At 40.2% G+C, this 15,748-nt stretch overlaps 1 protein-coding gene across 1 annotated transcript; it reads right to left on the bottom strand.

The window, feature by feature from the left end:
* Positions 1–2,998: 2,998 nt before the first annotated feature.
* On the bottom strand, positions 2,999–15,244 carry LOC121503535 (cytoglobin-1-like). The gene is made up of 5 exons (XM_041777994.1): positions 15,167–15,244; positions 14,734–14,780; positions 14,113–14,255; positions 6,168–6,399; positions 2,999–3,680 (listed from the first exon to the last, which is right to left on the bottom strand). Exons 2-5 carry the CDS (start codon positions 14,746–14,748, stop codon positions 3,516–3,518), a joined length of 555 nt encoding a protein of 184 aa, XP_041633928.1. The 5' UTR covers positions 14,749–14,780; positions 15,167–15,244; the 3' UTR covers positions 2,999–3,515.
* Positions 15,245–15,748: the final 504 nt, after the last annotated feature.

The following is a 15,748-nucleotide window of genomic DNA, read 5'->3' as shown; positions in this document are numbered from 1 at the left end:
GATTTTGCTTCCTGAACCACACTGTTGGGCCTTATAGACATTCATCTATATTTTTTGACAACGAATTGGTTACTTTAATTAGCTAGGGAGTAGAAAAATGCTAACTTCACCATTCCATGCAATACCATAAGAAAGGCATTGCTGTAGCTAATGGTCATGTTTGCTAACAGTAGTGCTACGATTGGTTAACTGTTAGTTAGCTACCAGAGATGTATGCCTTTCCTTTACCATTTAATGAGAAGAGTGCCTTTTTTCTTTCTTCTAAAGGCCGGCTCAGACTACAGGGATTCAGCCAGATTTAAGCCTGACTGCGACGTCGCAGCTCGTCGTCGAAACTCGGGCCGATTTTGAGAGTCGGGAACGTCAAACTGTCTTGTAGTGTGACATAATTAACGACACGTTCAAGACTCCTTACGACTCCTCACGACCATGATTCAACAAGACTAGCATGTCAGAATTTTTTGTACATCGTCGTCTAATTTGACACCCTGACCTGACATCAACGACGCGAATCCTGACGTCTAACAACAGGAGAACATTTGCTCTTTATCTTTGCATCATCATTTACAAGATTTACCACTTTTATCCCCTTTTATTTCCTAAAACCATGTGAATTTTGTTTGTTTTTTTCATGTTATCACATGCATACCTTAAGTTCTATCTGAAGGAGAGCCAGTCCATATTCTCCTCCTTTTGATACATCCATATTTATTATCCATAATCCAATCCATCATTGCTTCTTATTTTAATTTTTTGAGCAAAAGACCGCTACAATCACACGTTGTAGAGGGATTGACACTCTTTGGCCCGCCCCCCGACAACCTGTGATCTCGCACTCAGTTGCGGAGACAGTGGTGACGTCAGCACACGCTGAGCGGTCTGGATCACTCTTGTAGTGTGGCCAGGCTGTCGGCCAAGATGGGACAAGATTTTGGTCGCATAGTCTGACATGGTGCCGTCGTGAACGACCAAAAAAATCGTGTAGTCTGAGCCGGTCTTAACTTTTTGGCAAAGTAAATATACAATTTAATTGTTACATGATGTTACCATTGTTGATTTATTTTGTCTAGGAGAGCTAAATGCCGCCTTGTGTGTGTACACAGGGCTTATAGAAGTGTGGTTGTGAGATATAACCCATGACGAGAGGACTGAGCCTTCTTTTATGCTTTGTTAATAACAAGGTAAGCCATATTATGTTGCTTTATTAGCTTGGTAAAACATGAAATATTGAGGAGGCTAACACGCTAAACCTACAGTAGCTTATGCTAGTTATGACTCAGAATTTATGTCCTTACATTTCTAATCCCAGTGAAACTCAAATATTAGCTAGGAAGTTACATAATGCTAATGTGAGTTTATGTTTGTGACAAACGGGTTATAAAATATGACAGTTATTCTCACCTTTGTCTTATCCGAAGCTAATTTGTCAATATGACAGAGGGCTGTATTTTTCAAATGTGACTGTATTTACCCGGTGTGACATGCAGGCTAGCTAATCATGCTATCTGGCAGCAACAGTTGAATTTTGTTCTAGCATTATACAAATACTTAAACTCAGTATTATTTTAACTCTTTGAGCATTGGGTACAACCATATTTGTTTCAGTGACTTGAATGTGTTCTTACCCATGATGCTTGGTCATTCTGGGTTTTTCGTTGCTCCATTTCTCTTTATGTACGGCATCTCTCTCTCTGCAGGCTCTTTCTGCCTGTAATGGAGGATATGATCATTCTTATATTTATCATGAAAAGGTTCAGGATCAAAGAAAAATGACAACAGCAGTTTATTAGCTTGTGATTGTGTAAGCTAGCTGTTGCCATGCTGTTTAAGGTATTGTTTGCTGTAGCTGCGTGAGTGGCTTAGCACGGCTGAAGGGTTGGGATGGGGGTTGCTGAGAAGACTGCACTTAGTGTCAATTAGCAGCCGTGAACTGAAGAGCTCCATCACTTTCCCTTCCATTCATTTCTCCATTTAAAAAAGGGCTGGAATACACTGTTGTTATGTATCTACCACTTAATCCACACACTGCCGCCTGAGGCGAACCCTAAAATAATCACAAGAGTGATTTCAAATCAAAGGCGCAGATAAGACTCACACTACCTCCCTCACTCTCCCACACATGAAAAACAGACATGCTCTTGTTTATGTGTTGATATTTGTAGACTGGCTGGAAATATTTCTTGTGTATTCAAGTCTTTTCTCACCAGCCTCTTGTGTCTTTTTTTTTGAAAACTTAAGAATCCAAAGTCTTGAGACTGATGAGAAGTGGACTCTTGTTTTTGTTCTATAGTTGAAACACAGATTTAGTCCTTTTAAAACTGAAGACTTCATGGTGAGTACTCACGGCTTGATTTTGTTGGAGAATCTCTGGCGCAGGACGAGAGCGATGGTGGTGAGGACCACCATTGTGGTACACATGGTCCTCAAATCCACCCAAGGATCTCTGGCCTCGGGACTGATGGTGGTTCAGAGCACGGCGACTTCTCCCATTGAAAGGCTTGAGTGGTGAAAAAAGGCAGAGTGTGTGGTGTAACACTCCGACTATTCCTGTATTTCCTCCTGGCTGTCACTCACGATTGGGGAGATTAGCTGAGAGGATTAGCTTGGATCAGGAGCGGGTTGGAGCTGGCGGGGAAGGACTAGGAGGTAAACAGAGCATGCTGTGTGCTTCTGTTTTGGAGACAGCCCAATCACATCACATTACGTCAACTTGATAAGATAAATAACCTTAAGATTGACTTTTATTGGAAGGAAAATGTCAGAAATTTGCCAAAAAGTGCCTTCAGATTTGAAGATGATTAACTAAAGTTTAGAGTTAGATAAGGAAAAGTGAGAGCATGGTGGAAAAATGGGGCTGTAAATAGGTACCTCCAGCATCTGAGCCACTTATACTTAGCACTGCTGACTCAAGCAGACAATACAGAGCACTAGGCCAAGAACCAGATTAGAGCAGATATACATTTAAAAGGATTTGGCATTGCAGAAGTAAACTCACATGGTTTTCTAAGTATTTTATTTAAAAATGTAATCAAACACAGATACAAAGGTGAGTTATGATGAGAAAAAATGTTAGATCATCCGGATTAACTTTGAAAAAGTAAAAATGTGTCATGGAGAGGAATGACAAAAGAAAACATTAAATGATTTTAAGAAAGTACATCATCATAATGGCAGTTTCCAGCTGTACACATTCAGTAGAAGGCACATCCAAGTCAAATGTGACCTCTTAAACTCTGCTAGGTTCATGATTGTATTCCTGTCTTTGCTCTACTCTCTAAATGGTTTGGTCCTTTACAAGAGTATAAAATACAAGAAGAGCCTTGATTTACACAGCTGTCAAAGGGCATGGTCCTATCTATGATCCACAGCTCATGATTATCTTAGATTACACTGACCTGTATATTTTCAGATAACCTCTGTTAAGACACATCAGAACAGTCAATCCCTCCCTTTCAAGGCCAGAAAACTTTAAAATCTCTGGATATTCATTGTCCAAAAAAGCCCGACTCAAAGCTTCACCCAGTTGAAGCCGGCAGCTTGTTCCAGCCCACTTCCTCGTAGACGGCTGTGATGCTGCAGCAGACTGTAGCCAAGAGTTTCGTCCACGCTGCGGCCACCTCTGGTGTTACGACCTCTGAAAACGCTTCTCCCAGGACTTCCAGTATCACACCGCTGAGGATCTGGGCGAGACACAACAAAATGTCGAACTTCAGACACATTTCACTAAAGGTAAAGTCTGGTATTTAGGGTTCTGCAAAATTTGTTTTATAGTGAGAGAATAAGATTGATACAACACTCTTATATTTATGGTTTATATGAAACAAAGGCAACCGTGTGTTGGTAAGCTTGGCCCAGCATTAGGCCTTAAAAATAAAAAGTAAACACTACTTTCTGATTTGAGGCCTAATTTGAGACAAAAATGCCTCAAACGGTAACATTACATGCCTTCAGGTGTCCATATCAATAGCTTAGACCAAGATGAACATTGTGAAACATGTCCACACTGTTGTTTTTTATTTGGACTTTCTAAAGTGTGTTCTATTGAGAGGAGTCTGGCTGCAGACCTCACACCTCAGACTCTTACATGCCTCTATGGTAACAGGCAGCATCTGTCAAAGTAGAAGGGACATAAATTGCCTGTACAATGTTTCAGAGGCTGTTTTTTTTAAATTATTAATAAACAAAGTCTGGCAGTTACATTTACCAAATCAAAACATTGCAAACATTACAGACTAAGCAACATTTCATAGATTAAAAGGAGGAAAAAGGTCATGAAGTAGACACATTTTAGAAGTAGTTATGCCAACGGTGGCTTGATTTAGCTTTAGCTTTAGCTTTAGCTAAGTGAGCTCAAGCAAACATAGACATAGCTAATGTAGCTTTGGTTGCTTTAGCTTTAGCAGTCTTAGTTATGTAGCTACATTACTTTTTTTTATTGCAAGACATACAATACAAAGACCAAGACATGTAACAGGACAGGATTTACCACTTTTGGGAAAGATGAAAAACAAAACAAAAAGAGGCTGTTCTTTGTGTTTGTGTGTGTGTTAGTGTGCTTGCAGATTTTCTTTGTGAGAAAGTTATCAGGATAGTCAAAGTGATTAAAGGTGGTCAGGTAAGAAGGTGAGAAATAAAGAAAGATATGGAAAAGAGAGGTTGCAGCTATGGTGAATTTCCAGATAATAGAATGTAGCTACATTACCAACATAGCTAAAATAGCTTCGTTAGCTGTAGAATTAGCTACTTTGCTATGTAACTGGCATAGCTTACATAACTAACATAGCTTTGTTTTCTTGAGCTATATTAGTTTCTAGCAGCATTACCTATGTAGCTAAAGTTGCGTTGTTAGCTTTAGATTTAGCTTTTTAAGCTTCACAATATGTGCAGCTTACTAGCTAATTTAGCTTTGTTGGCTTTAGAATAAGCTGCGTTAACTGCATTAGAAGGTTTTCATGAACAGCAACCTTTTTTCCAGTGAGCAGACTGTTTATGTGGCTTTAATAATCAATTTTTTATTTTTTGATAAGGTTGTGCTGGTCAGGGTTTTGACTTTTAACTTTTGGTAGTCCAACCGTTACCTTAACCCTTACCCTAACACTAAGCAAAGTTCAATCCAGTCTTATCTTGAAAGTTTTTGCGTTTATTTCCATTCTGACAGCTGAGGCGTCTCTCTGTAGTAGTCTGAAAGGGGGGTTGTCTGAGCTTGGTGGTCTGCAGCCGCACTGTCTTGTATCTATCAGGGATGCATGCATGTGATTAGCCAGCTAAAGTTGGGTACCTCCATAGTTGGCACCAGAATTACTTGTTGGTTGACTTAATTCTTAATAGATTTTGTTTTTTATCAGTGCAAGCCCATGAGCCCAGTCAAATGCTCTAGGAATGAACGATATTGGATTTTTCCAATATCTGATATGTCGATTAAGTTTAGCCAATATCAATACCAATATTTAGAGGAGAGTTTAGAGTTCAGACCTAACATTTCAGCCCTGAAAACACACAATTTAAAGTTAGAGGACAAACAAGTTAACATATTTTAGTCCTTAAAATGCATTTTAAATTGTACGGAATGATGATCAACAAAGAAAAGAACACTTCAGCTGACAGAGGTTTGTTGGTCCAGCCAAAAAATCCACTAACGTATTGGTTTGTATGGCAACTGTTTACAGCAGATATAGGCCCATTTTATAGCCAAATATTGGCAGAAATTTTCATATTCGCAGACATGACTATCCTTTTTTTGTAATTGTTTATGGAGATATTTTTCCGACCCAGCAGTTGTTGAAAGTAAGCTAAAAGCAAGACACGTGTGGTCCTTGTGCTCTTGGTTAAAGTTAGCAGCACTTTGGAAACAGTTGCTATCTAGCAGGACTTGTGTGTAGGTTCAAACTTAACTTTAACAAGGCTGTACATGGTCTGCTCACAGCTTTAGTGTCTTGTAAAAAAAAAAAGTGTATTAATAATGCTTCATTAGTTTTTGTTCACAGCTTTGGTTTGTGGCACATCTGTGGATCATTTGTTGATATTCTTGACTGCAGTGTTGTCAAAAGTATGCCCCCTGGTGGTAAAAAGTTTGTAAGCAGCCTTAACTGTTAAATATACATTTTCTAATTTATTATTTAAAAGACTTATATAAATGCATTTCACTCTTTTTCCCCAGCAGACTTTACCTTAAAGTACACAGGATCCACCTTGTGTCGGAGTGCGTGGGCCTTTCCAACCAGCTTCAGCACTGAAGCCACCCTGTCTGAGTTGTCGAGGCTCTCCACAAGAGTATTGATTGCACTCATGACCCTGTGAGCGTGCTTCCTGAGCTGGGCACTGCGCTCCAGCTCCTCCGGTTCCTCGATGTGCTTGAACTGGCTGAAGTACTGCTTGGATGAGGGGAAGTTCACAAACAGCCTGGAAGGGAGGAGAATGAGCGATATGAGTACAAGCAGCTGCTGCAAAGCTCCACTAATCTCACCGCCCTCTAGCCTGCCACAGCTCCATCATGCAAAACCCACATTCATTTTTCTTTTTTTTGCTGGCAAGATATCAAGAGTAAACAGCAGCACTGGCATTTGAGTGTGGCATATTTGAGCTTGAAATGTTTGCTTTTAACTTTTATCTTTGTATGAAGTGGTATGTTGTCAATCTGAAAATCATGGAGGGGAGAACATCCAGCTGCAGAAAAATTATGACACAATATGACAGAATGATAACAGTTATTAACCATAATAGCTGTTAAAACTACAAATTTATTGTGTAGAGATAATGAGGTGGGATTTCCTAATTATCTCGTCGATACTTTTGCACATCTATAGAACCGAGCTTGTTAAGAACCAAGCTAAAAGTGCAGTGAGGCCTGTGTTAATGGAGGAACACCTGCAATAATCAGTAATGCTAATGTGACTGTGCTAATGATTAAATATTTTAATGCTGTTTTTCCCATTCTTTAAGCATATTGGTGTGCTCTACCCTACAGTTTCATTTTCCTTTTGCTGCCCTGAATATTGAACCTTAAGTTCTTGGCATATTACATTTTCTACACTTTTGCAGTCTGATGCTACAGTCATTTCAATTAATTTTTTCTTTCATTAATCTACACTCAGTACCCCATCATGACAAAGGGAAAACAGAATTTTGGAATATTTGCAAATAAAATAAAAAGACAAAACTACAATATTAAAATGACTTAAATAGTACTTAGTTGAAGCACCTTTGGCAGCTTGGAGTTTTTTGAATATGACACAAGCTTTGCACACCTGGACCGGGGGAATTTCCACCATTCTTAAGACATTCCCAGAGTCGTCCCTAAACCCCTCCTGCAAAACATGTTTTCACTGAGGATATCTCTGGACTTTGCTCCATTTAGCTTTCCCTCAAACCCAACCATTCTCCCAATCCCTGCTGCTGTAACACCCCCACAGCATGATGCTGCCACCATGAGTGATGCCTGGTTTCCTCCAGACATAATGTTTAGAATTGAGGCCAAATAATTCAGTCTTGGTCTCTTACAGTCTGAGAGTTTTCAGGTGTTTTTTTTCCATCTTGCCCAGATCGGTGGAGGGCTGCAGTGACCGTTCTCCTTCTGGAACTTTGTCCCATCTACAGACAGGATCTCTTGAGCTCAGTCAGAGTGACCATGGGGTTCTTGGTCACCTCTCTTACTTCGCTTCTCCTAGATTGTTCAGTGTGGCCGGGTGATCAGCTCTTGCAAGAGTCCTGGTTGTGCCGAACTTCTTCCACTTGAGAATTACGGAGGCCAATGTGCTCTTTGGAACCATCAGTGCAACAGAATTTTTTGTAGCCTTCCACAGATCTGTGCCTTGCAACAATCCTGTCTCTGGGCTCTGCAGGCAATTTTTGCTCTGATATGCATTGTCAGCTGTGAGGCTTTCTATGGACAGGTGTGAACCTTTCAAAATCATGTTCAGCCAGTTAAATGTACCACAGGTGGACTCCAATCAAAGTGTAGAAACATCTTAGCAAAGATCAAGAGAAACAAAAGGGGCCTGAGCTAAATTTCAAGTATTAGTGAAAGGTGTCTGAATACTTTTTTGAAGGTAATGTTTCAGTTTTTTCTTTTTAATAAATCTACAAAAAATTCTACTTCTGTTTTCCCTTTGTCATTATAGGGTACTAAGTGTAGAATAATCAGAGAAAACATGAATTTGAGCGACTTTATCGTCAGGCTTCAACATAAGAAAATTGAAAAGTAAAGGGGGTCTAAATACTTACACTGGTTAACCCTGATGTTTATCAAACAGGGACAAAATCTCATGAAGATAGCTGGAATTCCTTCTGATTGGCCAATTTTTGAGTATGAATTTTTGTTGCTTAAATCAGGCTGCCTTTTGCAATGCACTTCACATCTCTCCATATTGCTTCAGTTACAATTTATTGTGCAGCTGTATTCACAGCATCAGATAAAAGACTGTACCAGATGTTTCTCCTGAGGGCCGATGTAGCTCACAGCACTAACAGTTTATGCTTTGGCTTTGAGAAGCTTGTCATGGTTTATTCAATGTAATCTTGTGTTCCTATATTTGTAAAAGTTTTGTCAAAAGCAGGTATCTTAGAGATAATCCCTTCTGTGTTCGTTGTAAACAGTTAACAAAATGTATTTCTAGAGTTCCTGTAAACCCACTGTTTGAAAATCTGCTTATGAATTAGAATTAAAGGAGATGTTTTTGTGAATTAGATACACTCTGCAAGTTATCTTGGCTTTATTTTTTCCTTCCTATACCTGAAATGCCTGATGTGCCAGCTGATCACCAAATCTTTAATATATTCTTGATCAATCTCATACAAGGTCAAATATTTCAAGACATTTTTTGTGTCAGTCTTGCGATGTGACATGGAGCCAATCAGCCCATGGCACTGCTGGGGTGCTATGAAGCCCCTCAGACCAGTTGGCTGGCCAATCAAACACAGTAACACCATGTTCAGAAAACTAGTTTATGGTAGTTTTGGCTTTGCTGTGGGCAAGCCCTGCCAGAAAAGGAAATCAGTATCTCTGTAAAGCTCAGAAGATGTAAGTAAGAAGTGCTCTAAAATATCCTGGTAGACGACTGACAGCGTTGACTCTGAACTTCATGAAACACAGTGGAACAAGAGCAGTAGATGACATGGCACCCCAAACCATTACTGACTGTGGAAACTGACAACACTGGACATTCCATCGTCTTGGATTCTGGGCCTCTCTGATCTTACTCCATCTGAGACCCTGTATTTCGAAATGATATTCCAAATATACTTTCATCTGAAAACAAGTCTTCGGACCACTGAGCGTGACCCCAGTCTAGGCGAGACACTTAAAATGTCCGTGGTCCAGGATTGGCTTGACACTGAGAAGAAGCCACTTGAAGCCAGTTTCCTGGACACTTCGACGTGGTGGCTCTTGATCCACTGGCTCCAACCTCAGTCCACTCCTTGTGAAGGTCCTCTAAGTTCTTGAACCTGCTTTGATAGTTCTCTGAAGGCTGGAAAACTTAGGAAACCTTAGCAAGTAGGACTTTTCTACAATATTCTAATATTTTGAGTTAGTGGATTTTAGATTTTCATCATCTAGATTGAAACAAAAATGTGTCGGAATATTTGACTTCTCTATGAGATTAACCTAGAATTTATGAAAGTTTAACTTTTTGAAGAAAATCACATGATATTAAATTTGTTTGAGATGCACCTGTATATGCCTGACACAACAGAACAGCTGGGCAGAGATCAGCTGAACTCCAGTTAAATGGCAGCAAAAAGAGATGGTACATGTGAATCCTGAAACATCCATTCCAGTCCGTGGGTGGATATGAACTGTAATGACTACATCCTTTGAAATAGTGTCTATTTTCACAGATAATGGAAGCATGAATGACCTGTCAATATAATTGCAATGTATGAGATATAAAAAAAATCACACTCTGTACAGTGTAGCTGAGAAAATTGCTCAAGACATTCTTTAGATCTCTTACTTGCAAGGGATTAACATAAAGCCCATCAGTTCGAACTTTGACCTATGACCTCTTAAGTCCAATCAGTTCGTCCTTGAGTCAGAGTGGACGTCTTTGCAGAGGTTAAAGAAAGGCTCTTAAAGCATTCTTGAGATACCACATTTACAAACAAGGGAAAAAATGAGGTCCGTGACTTTGACCTATGACCTCTTAAATCTGCCTCTTTCTTAACTCCAAATAATTCTATTCTCATTCATATGAAAAGAATGAACATGAGGTCCAATGGCCTTGGTATGTGGTCTCCAAAATCTCATCAGTTCAATCATCCCTGGGTCAGAGTGGACATTTGTTCCAAATATGAAGACAGTCCTATTGAGATATCTCGTGCACAAGTTGGGTACAGATGGATGAACGGAATGTGAGGAAACATAATGCTTCCAGCTTTAGCTTCCTGAGGGCTTTTGTTACCAGCCTCAAGTAGACATCAAAGGCACAGCAGCTTTATAAAATTTCCGTATTGGCTTAATTTTTTGTTGCCCATTCAGCTCTGTCACGTCTCTGTACTTCCTTGTAGCGAAATGACAACACCCTACCAATCCTTTGAGAACCTTTTTACAGACTCAAAGTCTCAACAGCAATGCGTTAAACTTGCACTAAAGAAGTTCCAGAGAAAAGCAGAGTGGTCCTTTTATACTGTCTGTGGTGTTTCTTTTGGCTCATGTGTTTGGGTGGTTCTGCTCTGTGGCTCTTTTCATACTGCAGAAAAGAAATTAAAAGACGTTAAGGACCATGCATGACTTGTAAAATTCAACAAAAGCTGAAATTACAGCGGGCGAGGTGAAGAAAGAGGCATGTCACTGCCTACTCAGGCCACCTTTGGCCAACTTGATTACTTTTTATTATTTCATGCCTTTGATTGCAGTTATGGCAACTGCAAAGATTTTTTTGTTCAAGTTCCAGGTCAGATATTATTTTTTCTGACTCACGCTGTGGGAACAAATGTCCCCGTTTGACCCTCAGAGGTGTCAAGGAGAATTAGCAAAAAGGAACTTAAAAAACTTGCCCCCTCCCTCATTCTGGGAAGGAGGCCAGTGCATCTGGTTGCTGCCTGCCTATCTAATCCTGGCGTCTCATCTCCCGCTGTCTCTGCAACAGCGAACACAAAAAGGAAGCAAATATTTCTCTGTTAGCGCTCAAACATATGGCTGGATTTTTGGAGGTTTCACTTGCGAGTTTAAACATTTGGAAAGGGGAGGATGATGGATGACGAGGAGGTGTCTTAATCTCTCCTCTCGGGGGTGGAGCAAAGTATTCTGACTTTCACTGCTCCGAACTAATGAGGAGCTGCGGCGTTTAATCTCCCAGTAGTGTAATTGCGTGACCTGTGGTTGCATATAAATAGCCTCATTACTATTTGATATGGTCATTGGAGTCTTAATCCTTTCTTATCTATTCTACAGGACTCATTGAAGAGCAAAACCCGGGGAAAGTTTCTAATTTTCAGAGCTTTAATTTTGGATCTTATCTTGCACCTTTGAGTGCCTAAAAGCCAAATTTACCATGGCTGTCTTATCGATCCATCCTCATTCCTCAAATTCCTCAAGGTTACAAGGTCTTCGTGCAGGAATGTGAAGGAAGGAAATATGAGGACATGTTTATCATAGAAAGAAGAGTAGTGAATTAAAGATCTTTAGCTGCAAATCCCTGATAGTGAGACATCTGTGGGACATACATTATTCTGCTGATGTCAACTGTGTAAGCTCTGAGTTTTCTATGCTACCCTCCCTCTCAACTTTCACCTCCTGCAATCATGAAGGATTATTCAGGCATGCGGTGTCATGCGGTGAATCTCATCACTTGTGAAAGAGCGTAAAAACCTCCATGGCAATGTCTTCGCATCCCCTGAGGATATCTGTTTTAGGGAACAGTTTCCCTTCACTGCAAGAATCTTGCAACATGTTTAAATGACTATTGAAAAACATCCTTACTGTAATAACACTCTGTCATGTCTTTATTTCAGAGAGAAGTGATGTAGACGCACTGCTGTAGGTAACCTGGCTTTGGAAACATGACTTCGTCCAGAGGAGTGAGCCCTTTATGTGCCAAAGATGTCAGCCTGATGGATTGTAATATTTATCCTTTTGACTCTATCACTTGACAAACAAGATTTAAGAAAAGGGAGGTGGGGATATCATATCAGATTATATGCCTTAGGCAGTCCAAAAATTTGTCAACTTAATGGGATTATTCAAATATCAAAGAGCCAAAGTTTGGGCTGCAATGAAAGATTTTTTAAAGGTCCTAGGAGGAGATTTTAGTTGGCTATCCAACCAACCAAAATTGATAGTGATGCTGCAAAAACAAGACCATTAGCGAGAGGACTTTTTCATAAGTATTTTTAATGGCTGTAAATGCTGCCACAGGGTAGGTGTTAGCGAGGGAATTAGAAGCCTTGTTTACACTAGTTATGAAACAAAGTGAGATTCATAGTGTTGCTGCTATTTGACCTCATAAAAGCAATTAAAATCATAAGCAATTATAACTATAATTTATTAAGTGAAACTCCTGCCTGGGGGTAGGTGTCCTAGAAGTAGACACACTATTTGGCCACACCTGGTAATTATAGAATCCAGGTGTTTCAATCAGACCTGTTAGCACAGGTGTTTACAGTCAAACACCTAGCCATGCAGTCTCCATTTGCAAACATTTGGGAAACAAAGGCTGTGTCCGAAACCACTCACTCCTTCCCTACTCCCTATCCACTCTATAGTGAGCAGCATATAGTGGACGATACAGTAGACTCAACTGCAAAACACAAAAATGATTTCGGACACTACTCCGGCCGCATGCAATGATGTCATCGCCATCTCACAGTTAAAACGTTCAGCAACAACGGTTCATAGGTTTCAATGACAACGGCCGAGGATCAAAATTAATGGTATAATTTCACTGAAAACTTATACTAAATGTGATGTGTTTTCCTCCAAAAAATAAAAATACCAATAGATAAAAAATCTTGTGTCTTTAGTGGCAAAATAGAGTACATTTTTGTGTGTAATGTAACTTATTTTTGCATAAAGATGATGATCTCATGTGTAATCCTCAGAGTTAACTCCGTTTTAAATCCTTAACATTTTCTTACAGATTTTGTAAAAAAAACAGCCACTGATAAGTCATCAAAGGTCTCACAATGGAGAAGTACACCAACAACAAGAGAGTGACTTTACATGTTGTGGCTTATTTTGAATTGTTCTGGTCAGATACTGCTCTCCAACACTCTGCTGTTGTTTAAGATGACTGTTGAAAGGCATGGTCATATCAATTATTTATCACATGTTGTGCACCCATGCATGTGCATGAGCAATCATATCGTGCCAAAGCAAACCTCCTCCATCTGTGCTCAAGCCAATGCTCATATAAGTCAAACAAACTGCACTTTAGTGCTCAAGCGTGCTTGGGCACGGTATGGACTACCTGGTGTGAGTGTGTCCTAAATTGCCCACAGGTGCCTGGTTGTTTGTCTCAATATGTCAGCCCTGTTACTGACTGGCAACCAGTCTGGGTTGCACTCACCCAGGGACAGGTTGGATCAGCTCCAGCCTCCGTGACCTTAAATAAGTCGTGTGGATGATGGAAGGATTGTTGAGGCACTTTCTGTTCTTGGTGTTCCCTGTACACATAGCCTGCTATAACTGTGTTTAAAACCAAATCCCATCCTGTTTTCCCTCCACATTTTTGCTCAGAAAATGTGAAAATCAGACAATAATGGCAGCACGTCACTTCATCTGACATTTACCCCTCATTGGCACCAGATTGAGATATCAATAACAATACAGAGGAAAAAATGATCTTGTTGCTGATGATCTTATTTGCTTTTTTAAGGTCAAATTAAAGTATCACTGTTCATTTTAGTCTGTTTAATAACCCAGAGAAAAATCCCCACAGGAGCTTTAAAGAGGCAAAGATGTGATAAATGTTGATGAAAAGTCACAAAATATATATTTAACTCTATCGTCACAGTTTTGTGAGATGTCCTGCCTCCGATCAGTGCAAAGGTGAGAACAGACTGTGTGTTAAGATGAAATAAATGTGTTTACTATGGTAAAAATATCATTAGTGTCATCCTAACTCTGTGTTCTTTTCATTTGAAACATAAACAGCAGAGTGGAACTTAAAGAAATACCTGACTAGGATGGCCACCCCAGCATCATCACAGTTCTCGTAGACTTTGGCCCAGGAGTCCTGGATCATCACCTTCTCCTTGTCCGTCAGTGGGCTTGGTCGCTCCAGGTGGTCCACCTCTCCCTCTCCCTGCATCCTCTCCATCTGGGAACACAGCTTTGCCTTACTGAGCACGTGCAGAAGCCAGGGCTGATTACAGTAACCCCCCCTGTGCTCTGCTTTTAAAATAACACTCTATTTCAACCCTTTTTCCTTGTTTATGCCTCTTTTGTTGAAAGGAGAGGAAGCGAATCTGTTTCCCTTCCCCCTTTTCCCAGTGAGAATATTTGCTCTCCACCTCTGAATCTCTGCTGAGCGAGAGTGTGTGTGAAGAACAGGCGGAAAAAAAACACAAGAAAACACACGCAGCAAATGAGGAGGAGCTTCTGTATATTCTCTCTTTTACACTCTCTCTTCCCCCTTCTTCTCTCCCTCCTTCTTCCCACCTCACCTTTGTAGGTGGTGTTTGATGAAAAAGGAGACAAATCCTTATTAAAAAAGAGACTCAGATATGTAATACATGCGGTGGATAAAATGCAAGATTATGACGTTTAAATAAGATAAAGAAGCCCATCTCTCTGACCTTTTCTCCCTCCATTGTCACCTTTCCAGTTCATCAGGGAGATTAACCTGTAATGATATTGAATTTCTCACAAAGCCTTGCAGACGTAAACGTTAAATACACTTCAGAGACTGCAAATTAAACAGCATGACGTCCATCAGAAATAGGGCAGGCGTCATTTGCTTTTGATCTGTGCGTCTAACAAGATAAAGGTCGCATCAGGGAGTTTTAAGTCCATTTAGCTTTACTTTACCTGTTTTATAACATGCACAAATCCTAAGAGAAAGCCGCACTGCACTTTTTCAAACACATATACTATCAGTGGACCTTTATCTCTATTTGGACAGTGACAGTATGACTTCTTAGCCAGGAATTTTGGTGTACAACTGTCCAACAGACAAGGGCACAGTCTTCATATTGTTATCAAAGTGAACACTGAGGGGATATTTATTACCTGTGTGAGGAGGTGCAATGTACACCAGGTGCCAGCAACATACAGAACCGTGTGAAACATTGACAGAGTCTCTGGGAGTGACCAGAAAGGGGAAAAACAGGGAGTAAGGTAGACACTTGCCACACCTGCTGTTCAACATTTCACCTGATTAAGGGGTTAACGTTAACCACAGGCCAACCAAGGCCCTCTCAGTTCACACCAACAATGCTACTGTTGGTTTTGTTTTACCACGCATAAACATGCATCAAACCTGTTTACAATTAGAAAAACATAACGGTTAATGATTAAAGATCAGTTGACTGCAGGCTGACTGATGCAGTTTGCAAAGATTTATGATTGTTTCTTCTGTCTACACTCTCAGAAGCATGCCCCGACTGCAGTAAATATGAATCATGGTACCTTTAGATACTCCTCAGAAGATCTGAGCTCCCATAAACATTAGTTTACTACATCCAAAGGCATGTATTTCTACTGTAGTTGAAGGGTTAATGAGTAATGACATCTAGTGGGTGTCTGTTGTAATAGCCTGATGCTTTAAAGGGAATCCTGCACATTAAGACATTGTGCAGGCCACTCACTAAC

This window comes from Cheilinus undulatus, linkage group 21, assembly GCF_018320785.1.
Source record: "Cheilinus undulatus linkage group 21, ASM1832078v1, whole genome shotgun sequence".
Classification (NCBI taxonomy): domain Eukaryota; kingdom Metazoa; phylum Chordata; class Actinopteri; order Labriformes; family Labridae; genus Cheilinus; species Cheilinus undulatus.
This window is presented reverse-complemented; position numbering and strand designations above follow the sequence as displayed.